Source organism: Anolis carolinensis, chromosome 1 (assembly GCF_035594765.1).
Source record: "Anolis carolinensis isolate JA03-04 chromosome 1, rAnoCar3.1.pri, whole genome shotgun sequence".
NCBI classification, from domain to species: domain Eukaryota; kingdom Metazoa; phylum Chordata; class Lepidosauria; order Squamata; family Dactyloidae; genus Anolis; species Anolis carolinensis.
Window position 1 is genome coordinate 355,027,096 of NC_085841.1, and position 19,293 is coordinate 355,046,388.

The window sequence follows — 19,293 nt, forward strand, 5'->3', positions numbered from 1 at the left end:
TAACACAAAGTAATTATACATATTTCTACAGACAGGGTTGCATGCATGTTATTACTTACGCGTTTCTAATGAGGAACAGCTCTACAGATACAGAAGGCTTTCAAAATGGTAGCAACATAATCTCAAAAAGGAAAGTATTTATGGCCCGAGCTTGTTATGGAATACAGCTGATGTGTGATTTCTAGGCAGGAAAGGTTAAGATTAAGGGTTTATTTCAAAAAGCAGCTGAAGTCTAATCTGTCATTAAGACCAGTGGGAGAAACTGTATTTAACTTAAAAATCCAAAAGGCCTCTCTTTGCAAGAGAAAACTTTTTATGTTCATATGAGGCTTAGTATGAATTTTTCTAAGATACAAAATCTGAAACTAGAAAATGTGTGTCCTTTTTCCAAAAAATGGGAATATAAAATGTTGTGATTAAATTTGTTTCTTATACGAGATTGGTGTTCCAAGATTCTGCTCCTAACAGGTCTAGTTGTCATTCCGATGTAAAATAAATTGCATGGGCATTGAATGACGTACACAACTTTGTTGCTCATGTGGTAAAGCTGTTTAGGGATATAGTGATCCTCAAAGTTGGGTGTGTAAACTGTTTGGTTTTCAAAGACTGGAAGCAACATTCACAATGACACAAAAGGTGTGCCCTCTAAGGTTAGGTTCTGAGAAATTGGCAGAATAAAATCTGATCTAATTAACATATCTTTTAAATTTTTGGTACATTTATATGCCACCATAGGTGTATTTTGGCAGCCTGGGATATCCTTGATCATGTGCCAGTGTTTCTTGACTATTTTATAGATGTCGGAGGAGAGTTGTGGAAGTGTAAGTGGCCAAATTATCCTATTGGGAGGTGTTTTTTGAGAGTTTCTTAGAAGGAGAGCTCTATCTATATGATTAACTTTTCGGATGGCTGTATTCAAGACTTTGGACGGATATCCTCTATCTTTGAATTTTCTCTTAAAGGTACTTCCAATTCAAAATCCTTCAGAGAGCTAGTGATGCGTTTTAGTCGCATGAGTTGTGAAAAGGGCAGATTTGTTTTCAATTTGTGATGGTGGAAACTAGTATAGTGCATGATGGAATTCTTATCCCTAGGATAAACCCTTAATTCATCTTGTGTTGTATACAAGGTGACATCTAGGAAATTAATTTTATATGGATTGCTGTGACTAGTAAATTTAATATGTTTGCGTAATGTGTTTACCCATTGACTGAATAGTGTAGCTGTTGCTTCTGTTTTACATACCAAAAAATGTCATCGAGGTATCTGCCATAGTAAATGATTTCTGGTAAAGCAATATTTTTTTCTTTGTTTAGAATCCAGATTTCTACAATTTGGCTACGAAAAGATTTGCTTGTGATAGGGGCCAAAGGGCTGCCCATTGCAACCCCAAAAATCTGTAAATAAAATTGTGATCTAAATCTAAAATAGTTATTTTCTAGGACAATGTCTAGAAGATCGATAAAAAAATGTGTAGGTGGTGCTGGGAAATCATGGGTGTCAAGTAGCTCTTTGATAACTGTTCTCGCTTGAACAAGCAGAATATTAGTATATAGTGATGAAATATCCATTTTCACAAATATGGAACTGGTGGGTATTGTCAAGGATTCTACAATATTGATAAAATGTGTAGTATCTTTCATGTAGGATTGCATCTTAGAAACAAATGGTTGCAAATGGTAGTCTACAAATTGTGCCAAAGGTTCTAAAATTGAAGATGTACTGGAAGCTATAGGTCTACCAGGAGGGGGAGTGATGCCTTTATGAATTTTTGGCAGAATGTAAAAGAGTGGAGTTCTTGGATACTTGTTATGCAGGAATTCATATTGTTGTAAGGAAATAAATGCTCCCTGATAGGACTCTGAAGGGCTTTGCTTGCATTACATTTCCTCCTGGTCTGGGTGAACTGGGAGTGGGAGAAGGGCAAAAGAGCCAAAACAAAGATTTTGCTTAGGGTGACCATGAGTGATTAACTGCTCATGAAGTCAGCACAGATGTGGCACTATTAGTGCAGTTATTGTCCCTTAAAGGGGGGGGGGGATAAGGAAAGGGTCATATAAAGTGCCATCTGCATTATACAGAGGACAAAGAAGAAAACAACACAGATAATGTTATTCTGTACGGCCTTTAACATTTCAAATTGCCCTGTTCTAATTTTTGAATGATATTTTGCATTGTTTTTAGATTCCTTTAAAAGCATTTAAAGAGTGTTTAAAATGTTTGATCTTTGTTCACTTTTAACTGCTTTTCTTTGATCATAACCTTCCAACCCTTGTGGGCTGGGCTGTGATAGAGAATTTATTTAAATTTAATAAAAGCCTGGATCCTCTTTGGCAATTATAAATGCATAATATACTGTTACACATTCGTAGCAGATAGATATTTAACCCCTATTTTAGGACAGTGAAAAGACTGTGAAAGTCTCCCAAACTGCACTTACCAGTAAAGTATGGAAGAGGATGTGAATGTTAGACAGTTGCTTCTTGACTGACAGTGGCTCCTTTCATCTGTATTTGCCTTTCTCTTTTTTTCTTTCTTTTGTGAAAGAATTATAGAATCATAGAGTCAGAAGGGACCTCACGGGCCATCCAATCCAAAGAAGCAGGAAAGTCACATTAAAGCACTCCCAACAATGGCCACCCAGCCTCTGCTTAAAAGCCTCCAAAGGAGCCTCCACCACACTCTGGGACAAAGAGTTCCACTGTCGAACAGCTCTCACAGTGAGGAAGTTCTTCCTGATGTTCAGGTGGAATCCCCTTTCCTGTAGTTTGAAGCCATTGTTCCATTGCGTCCTAGTCTCCAGGGCAGCAGAAAACAAGCTTGTGCTCTCCTCCCTATGACTTCCCTTCACATATTTATACATGGCTATCATGTCTCCTCTCAGCCTTCTCTTCTACAGGCTAAACATGCCCAGCTCTTTAAGCCGCTCCTCATAGGGCTTGTTCTCCAGACCCTTAATAATTTTAGTCACTCTCCTCTGGACACTTTCCAGCTTTTTTCCCAACAGAAAAGGTGAAAATACCTTAAAAATCCAATGTAAAAATGCAGCTGGCTGTTATCTCAGTTGTGATATGTGGACAGACCAATATTTCCATGATATCTGTTATGTGGTCATTAGTAGTTGTTTTAGCATGACAGCTGCCACATGCTTCTCTATGGAAGTTGGATCTGTCCTCTAGGGCAACAAAATCACTATTTCAGTTCAAATTGCAGTTTCTTAATTCGCTCCTGACACGAAAAAAAAAGTTCAAATAGGACATGCATATTTTAAACTAGCCACCAGATGGAGCTCTTATATTTAAAGAAAGCAATTTAATGGTAATAGGATGACGATTTCTGCAACATAAAATTAAACACAGCTTGTCATGCATTTACAAGCTAAAGGACAAAGGAGGGGCTGGTAGATGGTACAGTGAGCACTTTCCCACTTCCTGAGATTCTGTCTCCACTTTTCCAAAATATGCCATAATACAGTGAAGCTAGTGTGCCATAGGCATCCCATGCTATCAGATGTGGAGGACTGACAATTTTTTTTTCTCAGTGTGCATGGAACTGGTACCATATTTGGGCTTTCTGTCTGCTGTTGTTTTTCCCTTTTCTGGAAATCCATCAGGGCCCGGCAGTCAATTACTAGTCCACCAACCAGTGCATCCTATTCTGGTGTTTTAACCAGTTTCTGATTTTCATAGAGACATTTGGCCTACATTGAAGGACATACTGTGTTTAGTATTCTGAAATATAAAACTTGTCCTATCATTCTTACTGTCCTTCTGAGTCTCCCTCCATCCCTTAGACTTTCTTCCTCATGCTATTTTTCTTTGCACAGATAATTGTTTTTAAAAAATAAAGGAGAATTAAGTTGTTGCTAACTGCTGCCTACAGTTTAAAGTGGTACAGCCTGGAAATAAATCTACAATTGAAGTGAGGAGACCTCCTTCTACATTTCCATATTAAGACTCCCTCAATTTCTGGCAGCACAATTTCCTACTAATAAAATTTTATGGTGGACCAACCACACACACACAAAGTTGATTCCTCATCTAGAAACACTATTTTCACATCTAGTTAGGAAACCAAAAACTAGGTTTTCTTACATTCTGCATCATTTTCAAGCCAAGGTGATGCATAACTTTTCATAACATTTTCTCCTCTCAACTCCTATGAGTTACATGCAATGAAGATATGCAAGATGGCTTTTCCAGAAATTGACATTCCACAAAGTTTAGGATCTAAAAATTACTCTACTGTACCACTGTTTGGTTTCATGCCCACAACCCATCTGCAAACTTTAATAAACATCTAGCTTTGAATAAGGCTTGCAATAAGAATGACTGAGCTAATGTAGTGTTTTCTAAGCTCAAATATACCATATTTTAAAAATGTAAACTTAATTATTAGTAATGAATAATAGTAATGACAGAATTAAACAATATATCTCAAATTACCTTTTCCCTTCTTTTTGGAAAAAAAAGATTCCAGGATCCATTATTTTTGAACATGACTAGACCTTTCTATTTGTAATATAAAGTTGTTTTTTTAAAAAAAGTCAACAGATTTGGCCCATTCTTTTTTCTACTGCTTTCTATCTTGACAAGCATTCACGTCTTTTCTAATAAGTCATGTCTTCTCATGATACATCCACAATGCTTTTGCATCCATTTATTTATCTTTCTGGCCAATAACAGGTTATAATTTAAAAAGGGTCCCCTTTATATTTATGCTGAGTTTCATGTCTAGGTTTTAGTCTTATTAGACACTTAACTATAGATGTAGTTCTATTACTCTTTGATTCAAAACATTTTCCTTTTATCAGGTAAAGTAGCTGTCCGAGACTTGTGAGATGGAGGTTCTAGTGGAATTGAATGCGATTCCTGGGACAGACGAGCAATTTAACCCATTCATTGGACAGCTTGTGGATTGAGCAGGGCGGCACTGCCCCTGAAAAGATGGGGAAACCTACTCTGTGGTTGGTCCATGTAGAACTTTGTGGCCGTTTCTTTGGGCACAAGTCCTCCTCCAAAGACTACATTTGGATCACTGAGGGGCATGGAGAGCATACAGTTCACTTCCCCAGAAAATTGGTCAACCATGCTTTAACAAGTGGGCTTTGTAGTTCTAGAAAACAGGAAAGTAGACCATTTGAGCCTGAAGTCTGCCCATGTCGTCATGTGAATTTTTGCAACCTGATCCCATGCAGGTTTACTTACAAATGAACCTTAGTTCAGCAGGGCCTTGTCCCAAATGTGCATCCACAGAATTGGCATATCATCATGTAGATGCTCTTATTTTCCTTAACTGCTATATTAATTGATCTTACATAGGTTATATTCATTTTTTTCTTTGCTAAATGCAAGGTAAGAATCAAAAAGTTGGGTGACAAAAATCTATATATGTTACAAAGGGTACACTTATTAATGCAGTTTGGTAGAGCAGGCTAAAGACCTTGCAAAACCACCACTTCCATGATTCCATACAATTGAGTCATGGTAGTTTAAATGGTGTTAAACTTCATTAGAGTGTAGATGCACCTGGTTTGCCTGTGAATTCATTTGCAGAGGTGTTTCTGGGATGTTCCTAATGACGTAATGTTTTAAAACAGAGTAAAATCTGGACAAACAGAATGCATCTTTAATTGAATAAATCACATCTCATTTTATTTTTTGTCATTTTCTTTTAATTAAATGGGACTTGCTTCCAAGTATATAGGCTTGCAATCCAAATTCACTGCCCTTTCTACACTGAGATGGTATTAACTGCAAAATATTATAAATGCTCATTGGGATACAAATCCCATGTGTTCAGTAGAGCCAACTCCAAAGGAAATTAGCACAGGATTGTAGTCTATTGGTATAAGATCCTGGTTCAAATTTTGTAGTGCCGGGCAAAACATTATTTCTCAGCCTCTGCCTCTTTATCTCAATATGGAGGAAATTAATGCCAAGCTTAAAGGGTTGTCACATATAGTAATGTGGACAATTATTATTTCTTGACATCAGTCTGATCCCTTCATATAATAAAAAGCATATAATCAACCTTTCTACGTGAAGAACATTGACATGGACATACGAAGTAGACATCCTATACTGATGTGAAGCTGTTTAATAGAAGCTAGTGCCTTGAATACTACAGTGTACTGTTATAATCTACAGTGCAGAGTAATGATTTAAGAGAGCATCAAGAAAAAAATCAGAAACAGAAACTGGCAAGAGTAAAAAATGCAATAATTAAACATTTGGTGTTTTAAAGCAGTATGTATATACTTTATATACTTTAAGACCTTAAATGAAGATGGATGTGATTTAAAGGCTCTTTTAACACCCCAGTCATGTTGAACAGGACAATTCATTTTCTTTATGCACTATTGCTTGCTTTGGTGTTCCTTCTTGTTTTAGTTTATGTCCACAAGGCTTATGTGCTCATGTTCTTTTCAAATGTTTGGCATTATAGTGCGATCTCATGTCTTTCCTCAAGTTAAATTTGGCACCACAAACACCACATGTGTACAAGTGAACATCCATGTGCTGCTCAAGTTGTTCATTATTTGGGAAAATCTGAAAGCAGACCTGGCATATTGTCTCTCCAGCAGATAGATGGGATATCATGTGCCGGACATGATCGTGCTTTCGGAAGTTTCCTTGGTCGCAAATGGAGCAGACATACCTGGCCATGCCTTTGTGCATATCATTGTGAAGGCGCAGTTGGCGTTCTCTTAGGAACTGCTTGCCACAAGTCTGACAAACAAACTGTTTTTCCTTGGTGTGCACAGTATAATGTTCCCGCAAATGACAACGCTGATAAAAGCCTTTCCCACAGAGACTGCAGAAATGTTTGCGGCGATGGTCCCTTTCATTCTCTTCCAAAATGGAATTCTTAAACAGATCTTGGTCCAGGCAACTGGACATGTGTTCAACCACCAAGTTTTCTGTTTCAAAACGAAGGCCACAGTTAGGACATCGGAAAGGGCATGCTGAATCCCTGTAGAGTTGTTTTTTTGGGAGACTGTTCATCTGGAAATGGCTGTCCCCAAACTCATCCAGCATCTCAACATACATCATCTCTTGGTTTTCAGCTTGTTCCTCAGGGCTCTCTTCTGGGTCAATTTTCTCCTCTGCATTTCGTATGCCATTCGTGGTTAAGTCTTGGGGCTCTCCACAATTCTGGGCATGATCCTGCAGCTGTCGTCCTTTGACTAATATCTGGCCACATTTCCCACAGGCACATATATTTTCTATGTGTTTGGATAAGTAATGAGAAGACAGGTCTTCTTCTGTGATTGTCAACCCACACAGTTCGCAGGACGCATGTTCTGTCACTTCCTTGACTACATTCACTTTATTGTTAAGGTTCTTGGCACTTCTAAAATATTTTCTAGTCCCTCCATCAATAGGCATGTGCGGTTTTAAGAGAGCTTTCCTAACACGTCTGCTTTCATTCACCTCTTCCTCAATGTAATACCTATAGACTGGTTCGTCATCATCTAGGTCATCATTGTCGGTGGAATCATTGCCATCTGTCACTTTTATAACATTGAACTCTTTCAGGCCATCCACTGGGTGGTCATCTGGCTCCATTTTAACAATAATCCTTTTCCTCTCACTGGCTCGGCTTCGTTCTTCGCCTAACTGCTCCATAGTAAGACTGCTGCCTTTCCCACTTGTTACATTTGATGCTGGGGATGACGACCTGTCTGTAGCATGGTCTCCATCTGCTTTGTATTTTTCCAACTGGGAAGATGACATCATAAGAGCTGAGTCCCCCTCACTGTTGTCTTTTGTTTCAGCCCCGTAATATTTGACATTCTGATACGAATGCCTGTTAGTACATGAAGTGATGTGCTCATCTAACAGCCGCTCGCAGCTGAAGCTGAAGCCACAGCCATCACATGTAAAACTTCTTCCAAAGCGCCGTGAATTGGATACTCGGTCTTTGGTGCTTGGGAGCTTGGGCACAGTACTCCTTTTGCAGCTTTCCAAGGACTGCTCAGATAAACTGCTCAGCTGCAAGGGTTCCTCATCCACCTCCCTGCTCTGGGAGGTGCTCACAGTTGAACTTGGAGGCTCAACACTCCACCTGTTTGCTTCACTCCCGTTTCTAGCCAACGTGTCTTCGTACATCCGGACGCCAAAAATCATTTTGCTATTTTGGGTGCTAGAAGCGGAAGAGGAACACTGCAACCCAGAGGAGTTTGCATCTTGTATATCTTCTAAACATTCTGGCACATTATAGAGCTGAAGGGAATTCATGGCCACTTTAAACTGATCAAAGTTGGCTGGGGCTGTCATGATTTTCCCTAAGTACATAAACTGTAAAATGAGATCAAAGCATTCAGCTGTAATCTTCATGTTGCTGAGATTGAGCTGTGCTGTGCTGTGCTGTTGGCTCATGAAAAACATCCTAAAGTAAGAACTGCAGGCAGCCAAGACTGCTTTGTGCGCCTGAAAGTAGATATCGTCAATTGCAATGCAGCAGTCACAGAGGAATCCCCACTCTCTTTGGTTGTTGAGCTGCTGAAGAACATAGTTGCTATGACTTGTCCTTGCCATCTTGTGTTTGAATCACAGCTCTGTGTAAACAGAAGAGGGAGAAGAAAAGTCAGTTAACACCTTTGTCTTAAAAACAAGAATAGCCTGAACATAGGTCTAATCAGTCACTATACACATGCTTGATCCAAGGAAATTATTGGAAATTTGGAGTAAGAGGATTTACTGTCTCTCCAGTCTGTTACTCTAGGGATGATGAGGAAAGAGTCTAAAGCAAGGCTGGGGAAAGCTGGCTCTGGGTGTTTGACTTTTTTGGGGACTCATCTAATACACTGGATGTCAAAGAATAGGCCTCTGCTCTCTACAAGTCTCTTAGCACCTATTACAGCTTTGCCCTGAGACAAATATGTTCAGAACTAAAGTTATTAGGAGCTTGAACTGAAGTTAATAAGCAATGGAGTATACTTATGTCAATTAAGCAATTCAGAAGATCAGGTTCTCAACACTAGGCCTGGTCAGTCCAAAGGTCTCATTGTACCAATCTATCACAGAGACTGATGTACCAACTGTATTCCCCTTTATACTTGAGGTGCACAAGATCTTGGCTATCTTGGATCTCCACCTAGTGTGTTTATGTTTCTGTGTGCCTGTGCATTCTAAATAACTGCGACAGCAATAGTGCTTCTGAAGATGATTTGGGCAGTAAAGTTGCAGTGAAATGCTGGCACCAACAGAGCTCAAGGCAGGCATGTTTGCCTACTTGAACTACACCATATATCTGAAATATCTGTAGGCATCTTGTTTTTCTGGCTAAGCAGGCAACATTAGGGTTTTAATTACTCTACAGCTGGCAACATCATTACCTCTCCTGAGATATGACAAACAAATAAGTGCTGAATTTTTGGATATTACAGATTTAAATGAGGGTAACACTTCTCCCACCACAAAATGGTTAGTTACCAAACTGCATTATAGCTAGAACAACCTATTGTAACAAACTGTATACACTAATGTATACTGTACATTGAGGGCAAGTTTGAGAGTAAAAAATTGTATATGACCAGAGGATAAACTGAGGGTCATTCCACAGAGGAGAGAAAGCACCAATGCCACCTCATGGCACCCTATCATGGCATAGTGTTGGACTAAGACACTGGGAGACTATGGTTCGACACCCCCCCCCCCCCCCAAATGTCAATGGAAAGCACAGGTGACCTGGGCAAGTCACTCTCTTGCCATTTGTTTTCTTGGCAATATGTGGTTGAGGGGGGTTGTGCTATTGTCTTCTTCTCAGAATGAGAGAATATGATTGCCTAAGTTTATAGAGTAAGTTTCCATGGCTCAGCAAAGACTTGAACCCTGGTTTCCCAGAGTCCTAGTCCAACACTCAAACCACAACATGAGACTGACTCACACTGTCATGGAGCTACAGAGTAGTTAAGATCAGCACAGATCTAATGCTAACAATGGTGTGGGAAGGGAGGAAAGAAAAGAAAATGGGGGAAGGAATCTGCAGAAGTAAGACTGGAAAAGGAAGAGCATAAGCCTGTGGTTATGTGTCCTAATTATAATTAACAGAACAGGCAAACTTACTCCTGGGACTTAGACCTTAGCTTTTGTGCTAACAAAATCTTTTGCCAACCTTCTCAGTTTCTCAATTCAATCTTTGCCCAAAAAAAGGGATGCAGGGAATTCCTTATTTAGAAACTAGGCCACGTGGCTGAAGCTCCACCCGTACCATGATGTGATATCTTCACCGTCTCCAAAATAGGTAGGCTCGCTGCCAAAATGGATAGGGCTACTGCAAACCTTCTGATGTCTAGTAATGAAAGAGCTGGTCTGCTGCAAAAACAAGGCTGAGGAGAATCTTTTGAAAGGCCTGGTCATTAGGTTCACACAGACCGAAAATAAATTAAACAAAAAGTTCATATACGAACTAGGCTCAGGCAAGTGACCTATAATAAACCTGGTCTAATATTACTAGTAAGCTGACACAAATGGAGCAACGTGCTTCCACCCGGCTATGAAAGCACATACACACAGGGTGTAATACTGCTTTTTAAAGCTAACATGGAGCTAGTAGATAATCAAAACTTATTTGTATTGGTCCCGTGGGCAATCCAAATTTTGGGAAATCCTAAACTGTAACTGTATATGGGGTACTTCAAATGAGATGTGCATTAATGTTTTTGTTTGTGCTCGCATCCCATCTCTTCTCCCTCCAATTGTGAGAAACACCACCATCATTTTTAAAGTTTACTCATCATATTTGTATTCCGCCTTACCTTCAGACTGCTTAAACCAGAGCAGCTGTCAAGATGGAATGGGCTTGTAGAACATACTGAGAGTTAGGTTAGGCTGAGCAAGAATAACTGTACCCAGGAAGTTTTATGGCTGCAGGGAGATTTGGACCTGTGGACCATGCTCAAGTCTCTGTCCTCTTGGCCATACTGTACTTCAGTTATGCATTGCGTAGGGGAAAATACATTTCATCTTATGAATTCCTACAGAAAATATCTTTTCTCCTCACCTACTGAGTTGAATACTCCCTAGCATTTATACAGCACTGTAGTCTAGTGCTGTATAAACACTCTGAAAAGCTCTGTACTACTTTGTTAACTGCTTTACATCACAATGATGCTCTATACATGCACTGATGGCTCTGGGAAATAGGCTGATGGATTGAGAGAGACAAACTTCACAAAGGCCCTACTGTGAGATGCTGAAAGAGGCCTGCATTCAACCACAGATTTCCTGATACATAGCTTAGGCTTTGTGGGCAACAACAAACTCAGAAGATCTGTGTTCAGATTTCCTGATCATTTAAATGCTGCCACCAAAGATTTGGAGATCAGGGGATGAGGAGACTGTACTAGGAAAGGCAGTATTGACGTCTGTGTGTGTTCATTTAAATTACTAGGATACAAACTGACAGTTACAAATTACTAGAAAAACATCCTTCTGATCTCAACATTGGGGGTAACTTTTAACATAAATGTTCAAAATTAAGATAGATTGCCTCGGCAGGTAGGTAACTCCTTCTCTGGATGTCTTTAAAGAGAGGTTGGGTGGACATCTTTCAGAAGTGCTGCAGTTCTGAAAGAATATAGTACTCAGGTGGACTAGATGGCCCTTGTGGCATCTTCTACTTCCTAGATCCTGCCATTCTCTTTTCCTAAATGCCATTTTCTAGATTTGAAGGGTTCTTTCAAAGCAGCATTTCACTTCACTGAATTGGAAGGGGCCTCAAGGGCCACCTAGTGCACAGGCCACTGCTTTGTAATACACAGATAACATACTCCTGAAAGATGTCTACAATTTCATTTCTGCAGTATGCCTTTCTTTCCCGTTAGTAGGAGCCAATGCCTAGGAAAGCATGTGGTGTGATTGATCGGAAACTGTCAAAAAAGAAAAAGGTTAAATGGCATCCCCACCTTGGCGCCAGACCACTAAAATACCACTCTCCTTCAGTGAGTGCTTTTATGTTTTAACAAACCACAGGAGTGCTAATCAAAGATCTGCATGCCATCTATCTTGGCCCAGAGCCAATGGACTACAGCAGTTCATCTAACTTCCCTGCCCTGCAGAAGGAGTCTTCATGTACTGACCCACATCCATTTCCACCCTCCAAATGGACAAACACCCCTCTCTACAGTGTGCCAGTGGGAGAGAGGGAACGTGTCTCACACCAGATATATCAAAGATACCACTGCAAGTCCCAAAACCACTTAAGAAAACAATCCAAGCAAACAACGTACCCAGTTCCTGCAGCTGTTTCATCTGACTTGCTTTCTGAACTTTGTTAACATCCTCGCAGGCTCCTTCTGCAACTCTTCCACTTTGTAACGTCCTTCTGATCATGAGTTGGACACAGTGGCAGTCTTCCTTCCCTGGCCTTGGAACAGAAGGCTTCTGTGAACACACAGACAAGCAAATCAAAATCGGTGGCACAGAAACCAACTTCAGTGCTGGAAATGTACAAAGAACACAGGCATCTGAAGCTGAGTAAGATTCCCAGCCTCTCCTATTTTCCCTTCCGCAGTGGTTGCCTAAGCAGCAGCAGAGCCAGTGGCTTCAGTTCACATGCTGCTCATGACATCACCAGCTATATCGGTTTGCAACAGTTCGGCAGAACAGTGCTGGAAGAAAAGCACCATGGTACAGTCGTACATGCGTCCAATGTGGTGAGAAAGAAGTGAGGAGAAATTAATTTGCTCAATGAGAAACTTCTTTGGGAGAAGTAAAGTGATCTTCACCCTCATTATCTATTGACAATGCATGCTTGTGCTCCTTTCCTATTTCTGGACCCATCCTCCATCTCCAGCCATTTGCCTCTTCACCCACTTATGCAAAAAGCTCTCTGCTGGAGACCATTTTAAGATGGACCTCCTGCCATGATATTCCCACAGCTCCTTCAGCATTATGGCTCTGCCTGGCCTAATGTGTCAAGACTGTACTGGAAAGATTTCTCAGGCTTGAGATACCCTCTGCAGACCAGGAATACCATCAAGAGGCCCACTGAGATAACATTTGGGGAAAATTGAACGAATACTCATTCTGAAAAGGAAAACAGATGCTTAATCTCAGCAGCTGAAAGAGACAGGATATCATGGATGCAGTTGCTTCAGGTGAATAGGGTTATTTTTTATTTTTTTCCAAATGTCCGATAGTTCACACAGACCTGTTTCTGGATTAAAACCTGGGACACAATGATTCTTTGCGGACAAAAGGATTAGGTTAGATAAGGTCGCCATCGCAGGACAGCAGCTAAAGCTTACATTATGGGAGGCTCGCACTATCAGGTCCTCAAGCATCTTTGCCTTTCTCCTCTTCACTATTGCCAACATTTTTGAATATTATGCAAGTAGTGCCAAGATGAAATGGACTTTCACTTGCTTGATGCCTGATGCAAATAAACCCCAATAGATCAGTAAAGGTAATGCTCATAAGGCAGAGGCCCTCCAATAGAAGAAAATGCTGTTGTACTGAGCACAAATCAATGCTCTAGACACATCCATCCTTTTCCTTTCTTACTACTAATAAGGAAAAAGCATAGCTAGAATGATGTCTTATGCAGAACAGGACACATCTCCCATAAGTGAGCATAAGTGAATTCTGCTGTGTTACCATGTCAAAAGTGACCAAACTAGTGATATAAAGTTTCCAGAAATTCAGATGCCATGAAAAAGAAAAAAAAATTCCGAGATTTATATGAGGAAAACCCAGAAAATTTGAAAAAAAGTTACACATTTACAGACTGAAAGTTAGGAACATAATGTGTACCATTAGCCCTTGGTTTGGTTCCAGGATCCCTTGTGAATACAGAAACCCATAGATGTTCAGCTCCCGTTATCTATAATGGTGTAGTAAAACAGCATACTATACATAAAAAGGGAAAATCAAAGTTTACTTTTTTGGATTTTTAAAACATATTTTCAAGTTGTTGATGGTTGAATTCATGGATGCAGAATCCATGGATGTGTAGGGCCGACTGCATTGTTGGCTAATTTGGTTTGAAATAAAATTATGTTTGGAATATTAAAAGGAGAATTAAATCAAACAATAACTGGACTGACAACACTATGTAATATGATTATTGTTCCTGGATTATAAATGTCATTTCCTAATTGGTACTATCATAAAAATATGGAACAAGTTTATTAATCTACAAAAACTTTGTTTTTGATGTTTTAAAATAGCATATTTTCATTAAGGAAAATTACAAATGAAGTGCCTAGACTGAAGGAAATAATAATACTACCCTCAGCCACAAAAACAAGGTTTCTGGAGTATAACAACTATTATCAAAGTAAGTACCATACAATTAAACAGGAAATAACACTTTCAGACCAGGAACAGAAAACGTTTCACCCACATCTATGGCAGGCATCCTCAGAGGTTGTGAGGTTTGTTGGAAACTAGGCAAGTGCGGTTTATATATCTGTGAAATGTTCAGGGTGGGAAAAAGAACTCTTGTCTACCTGAAGCAAGTGTGAATGTTGCCATTGGACAGCTTGATTAGCACTGAATAGCCTTGCAGCTTGAAAGCCTGACTGCTTCATGCCTGGGGGAATCTCTGTGGATATCAATGGCTTTTCTGTGTAGTCTGACATGTTGGTTGTCAGAGTGGTCCAGCATTTCTGTGTTCTCAAATAATATGTTGTGGCCAGATTGGTTCATCAAGTGCTCTGCTATGGTTGATTTCTCTTTATTGAACTAGTCTGCAGTGTCTTTCATGTTCCTTGATTTGTGTTTGGATGCTGCGGTTGGTGGCCCATATGTAAACTTGTCCACAGCTGCATGGTATACGGTACACTCCTGCAAAGGTGAGAGGATCCCTCTTGTTCCTTTGCTGAACGTGGCCTTTGTTGGCTTTTCTAAGTGGGTCTGTTAGTGGGTTTACAATTGTCAACCTACTGTGGTTTGGTACCACTAACTGCCATGGCTCAATATTATGGAACCATGGGAGTGGTAGTTTGGTGAGGCACCAGCTCTGTTTGGCAGGAAAGGCTGAAGCCCTTGTGAAATTACAACTCCTGTAATTCCGTAGCCTCGAGCCATGGCAGTTCAAGTGGATGCCAAACTACATTACTTTGATGCGTTATCAAAGGCTTTCATGGTCAGAATCACTGGGCTGCGGTGAGCTTTCCAGGCTGTATGGCCATGTTCCGGATGCATTCTCTTCTAACATTTCATCCACATCTATGGCAGGCATCCTCTGAGGTTGTGAGTCCTGTTGGAAGCTAGGCAAGTGGAAAGTCCAGGGTGGGAGAAAGAACTCTTGTCTGAGGCAGGTGTGAATATTGCAACTTGCCAACCTGATTAGCATTGAATAGCCTTTCAGCTTCAAGGCCTGACTACTTACTGCCTGGTGGAATCCTTTGTTGGGAGGTGTTAACTGGCCCTGATTGATTCCTATCTGGAATTCCTCTGTTTTTCAAGTGGTGTTCTTTATTTGCTGTGAACCAACCTGGACACATCATATTATTTGGGAACACCAAAATGCTGGATCACTCTAAGAATCACCATGTCAGACTACACAGAGAAGCCACTGAAATCCACAAGCATGTGACAATTTCAACGGAAAGGAGGAAACCATGGAAATGAACAAAATCTGGCTACCGGTATTTAAAAAATTCTAAAATCAGGACAGTAAATAAAGAACAACACTAAAGAAAACAGGGGAATTCCAGGCATGAATCAATAAGGGCCAGCTAATACCAACCTTGAACTTGCTGACCAAAAAGTCCCAGGTTCAAATCCCAGGAGTGGAATGAGCGCCCGCTGTTAGCCCCAGCTCCTGCCAACCTAGCAGTTCGAAAACATGCAAATGTGAGTAGATCAATAGGTACCACTCCAGCGGGAAGGTAACGGCACTCCATGCAGTCATGCCGGCCACATGACCTTGGACGTGTCTACGGACAATGCCGGCTCTTCGGCTTAGAAATGGAGATGAGCACCAACCCCCAGAGTTGGTCACGACTGGACTTAACGTCAGGGGAAAATTTTTATCTTTACCTAATACCTCCCAACAAAGGATTCCCCCAGGCAGGACGCAGCTAGACCTTGAAGCTGAAAGGCTATTGAATGCTAATCAAGGTGGTCAATTAAAAGATTTACACTTTTATAGAGTTCTTTCTCCCACCCTGGACATGCCAGATATATAAACCTTATTTGCCTAGTTTACAACAGACCTCACAACCTCGGAAGATGCCTGCCACAGATGCAAGCGAAACGTCTGGGGAAAAAATGCTTTTGGAACATGGCCATGCAGCTGTTTGATATTCTTCTGTTATATTTTAATTTTTACTTTTATTGTTTTCACTTTACCTATGTTTTTACTTTGATGGATCATTTGTATTATATTTATGGGAATTGGCCCCATGTTTCAACTGCCCCGAGTCCCATTTGGGAAATGGTGGTGGGGTATAAAATTAAGTAATCTATATGTTTTTAATGCTTTTTAATGTTTGTATAATGTATTTTTACTGATTACTGTTAATGGTTTTAAATGTGTTGTTAATTTTATTGATTGGGTTGTTGTATGTCTTTCGGGCTGTGTGGCCATGTTCCAGAAATATTCTCTCCTGACCTTTCGCCCACATCTATGGCAGGCATCCTCAGAGGTTGTGAGGATGCCTGCCATAGATGTGAGCGAAACGTCAGAAGAGAATACTTCTGGAACATGGCCACACAGCCCGAAAGACATACAACAACCCTGTAATTTTATTGATTGGGTTGTTGTATGTCTTTCGGGCTGTGTGGCCATGTTCCAGAAATATTCTCTCCTGACCTTTCGCCCACATCTATGGCAGGCATCCTCAGAGGTTGTGAGGATGCCTGCCATAGATGTGAGCGAAACGTCAGAAGAGAATACTTCTGGAACATGGCCACACAGCCCGAAAGACATACAACAACCCTGTAATTTTATTGATTGGGTTGTTGTATGTCTTTCGGGCTGTGTGGCCATGTTCCAGAAATATTCTCTCCTGACCTTTCGCCCACATCTATGGCAGGCATCCTCAGAGGTTGTGAGGATGCCTGCCATAGATGTGAGCGAAACGTCAGAAGAGAATACTTCTGGAACATGGCCACACAGCCCGAAAGACATACAACAACCCTGTGATCCCGGCCATGAAAGCCTTCGACAACACAATTTTATTGATTGTTTGGCATTGAATCTTGCCGGGTGTTGTAAGCCGCCTTGAGTCCCCTCAGGTGAGAAAGGCAGGGTAAAAATGTTGTAAATAAATAAATATAAAATAAAGTTGTTATTTTTATTTATTTATTTTCGTGTCAGGAGCAACTTGAGTCACTTCTGGAGTGAGAGAATTGGCCGTCTGCAAGGACGTTGCCCAGGGGGCGCCCAGATGTTTTTGATGTTTTTAACATCCTTGTGGGAGGCTTCTCTCATGTCCCCGCATGGAGCTGGAGCTGATAGAGGGAGCTCATCCGCACTCTCCCCGGGTGGGATTCGAACCTGGCAGCCTTCAGGTCAGCAACCCAACCTTCAAGTCACAAGGCTTTAACCCACTACTCCACCGGAGGCTCCTAGTTGTTACAGTATTATTATACAGGCCGGAAAATCCACGGCAACCCACTGCATTATTTTGGCCTCAGGATGCCCAACTTTTGAGCTTGCACGACCTTTTCACGCCTCTAGGGTGCGCTCCCCCCACCTCCTCGCTCGGCCCGCTTGCCTGCCTTCTCCCGCAAGGAAAGGCCGATGGCGGCGACCGCATGGCTTCCAGGGGAGGAGAGAGGCAAAGCGAAGCAGCGAGGCGGAGGCTAAGGCTTCGCGATAGCCGTGCCCTCCCTTCGGAATCCCTCTCTGCCTGCCTTGGCTTTTGGAGAGGGCGGAAAGCAGGAGCGTTGCACAGCGCTGGCTTCCCCGCCATAGCGCCGACGCTGCCTGCGCCGCCATGGATGCAAAGACACATTCCCCCACTGCAGGATCCATGCGTGTTTTGACACCGCTTGGTGGGTTCATGGGAATTGTAGTTGCCCTTGTCAAGGATTCCATAGCAGTTTAAAAGTGCCATCAAACTGCATTAATTCTACAGTGTAGACTAGATGCACCCTTAGCAGAAAAGGTTGGAAACAAATCCCTTCTTGGGAAAGAGCGTGGGATCCCGCTCCCCATGGCTTACCCTTTGCTGCGCTCCTGGGAGTCTGTCTCCTCGCTCCGGCCTCCCGCTCTTCCTCGTTTTGCAGCGGCGGCAGCAACAAAGGACTTCCGCCTCTTCCTCTTCCTCCTCCTCCTCCCGCTGCTGCTGCTCCTTCTCCGGCCGCAGAAGCAGCCTGGGCGCCCCGCTGCCGGACCCCTCCCTCTCTCCCTGCGGAGCCAAATGCCCGAACTGCCTCGGCCCATCTTGGCTGGGAAAAGGAGGGAGGGGCTTGGCAAGTCTCGAAGCCTCATGCCCACCCAGGCGGCTCATCGCAGGGACAAAACGATAAGGCAACTTTCACCATCTGGATTAAAAGCAGGAGAGCATGATGCCATGCAATGTTGGAAAAGGCGACACTTAAGAGTGGATCTTACAGGCCTGGGCCAACTTGGGCCCTCCAGGTGTTTTGGACTTCAACTCCCACAATTCCTAACAGCCGGTAGGCTGTTAGGAATTGTGGGAGTTGAAGTCCAAAACACCTGGAGGGCCCAAGTTGGCCCAGGCCTGGCTTATAGAGTCAAAACCACAAATGTGGAGAGTCTCGCTTATCCAACGTTCTGTATTATCCAACACAGTCTGCCTTTTCGTAGTCAATGTTTTTGTTGTAAATCTTGCAATGTTTTGGTGCTAAATTCGTAAATACAGTAATTACTACACAATGTTACCCTGCACTGAACTGCTTTTTCTGTGGAGTTGTAAAATCAATACACTAGTCTCTCACTTATCCAACCCTTGCTAATCCAACATTCTGGATTATCCAACGCAGTCTGCCTTTTAGTAGTCAATGTTTTTGTAGTCAGTTTTTTTCAATACGTTGTGATGTTTTGGTGCTAAATTCGTAAATACAGTAATTACTACACACTACTATTACCCTGCACTGAACTGCTTTTTCTGTCGACATGTTTTGGTGCGTAATTTGTAAAATCATAATGTAATTTTATGTTTAATAGGCTTTTCCATAATCCCTCCTTATTATCCAACATTTTTGCTTATCCAACGCTCTGCCGTCCCATTTATGTTAGATAAGCGAGACTCTACTGTATTTACAGTACTGTATTTAATAAAACAGTCTTTTATAGAACTGATTTATAGCTTTTATAGCTCTACACATACACATGTATGCGCACACACATGACCAGTCTCAT

The 19,293-nt window shown here is 41.5% G+C and overlaps 1 protein-coding gene across 4 annotated transcripts; it reads right to left on the reverse strand.

Annotated features, from left to right (window-relative positions):
* Positions 1-6,081: 6,081 nt before the first annotated feature.
* On the reverse strand, positions 6,082-18,470 carry zbtb1 (zinc finger and BTB domain containing 1). 4 transcript variants are annotated; one of them, XM_062968570.1, is made up of 4 exons: positions 18,131-18,470; positions 13,764-13,833; positions 12,239-12,392; positions 6,082-8,563 (listed from the first exon to the last, which is right to left on the reverse strand). In XM_062968570.1, exon 4 carries the CDS (start codon positions 8,541-8,543, stop codon positions 6,417-6,419), a length of 2,127 nt encoding a protein of 708 aa, XP_062824640.1. In that variant the 5' UTR covers positions 8,544-8,563; positions 12,239-12,392; positions 13,764-13,833; positions 18,131-18,470; the 3' UTR covers positions 6,082-6,416. The 4 variants fall into 4 exon arrangements, with proteins under 4 accessions (XP_062824640.1, XP_062824639.1, XP_062824641.1 ...); XM_062968569.1 differs by lacking the exon at positions 13,764-13,833; XM_062968571.1 differs by lacking the exon at positions 18,131-18,470 and having other exon boundaries at positions 13,764-16,505.
* Positions 18,471-19,293: the final 823 nt, after the last annotated feature.

Excerpts from the sequence above, each read along its gene's own strand:
- zbtb1 (XM_062968569.1), bottom strand. The coding sequence starts at position 8,543 with ATGGCAAGGACAAGTCATAGCAACTATGTTCTTCAGCAGCTCAACAAC.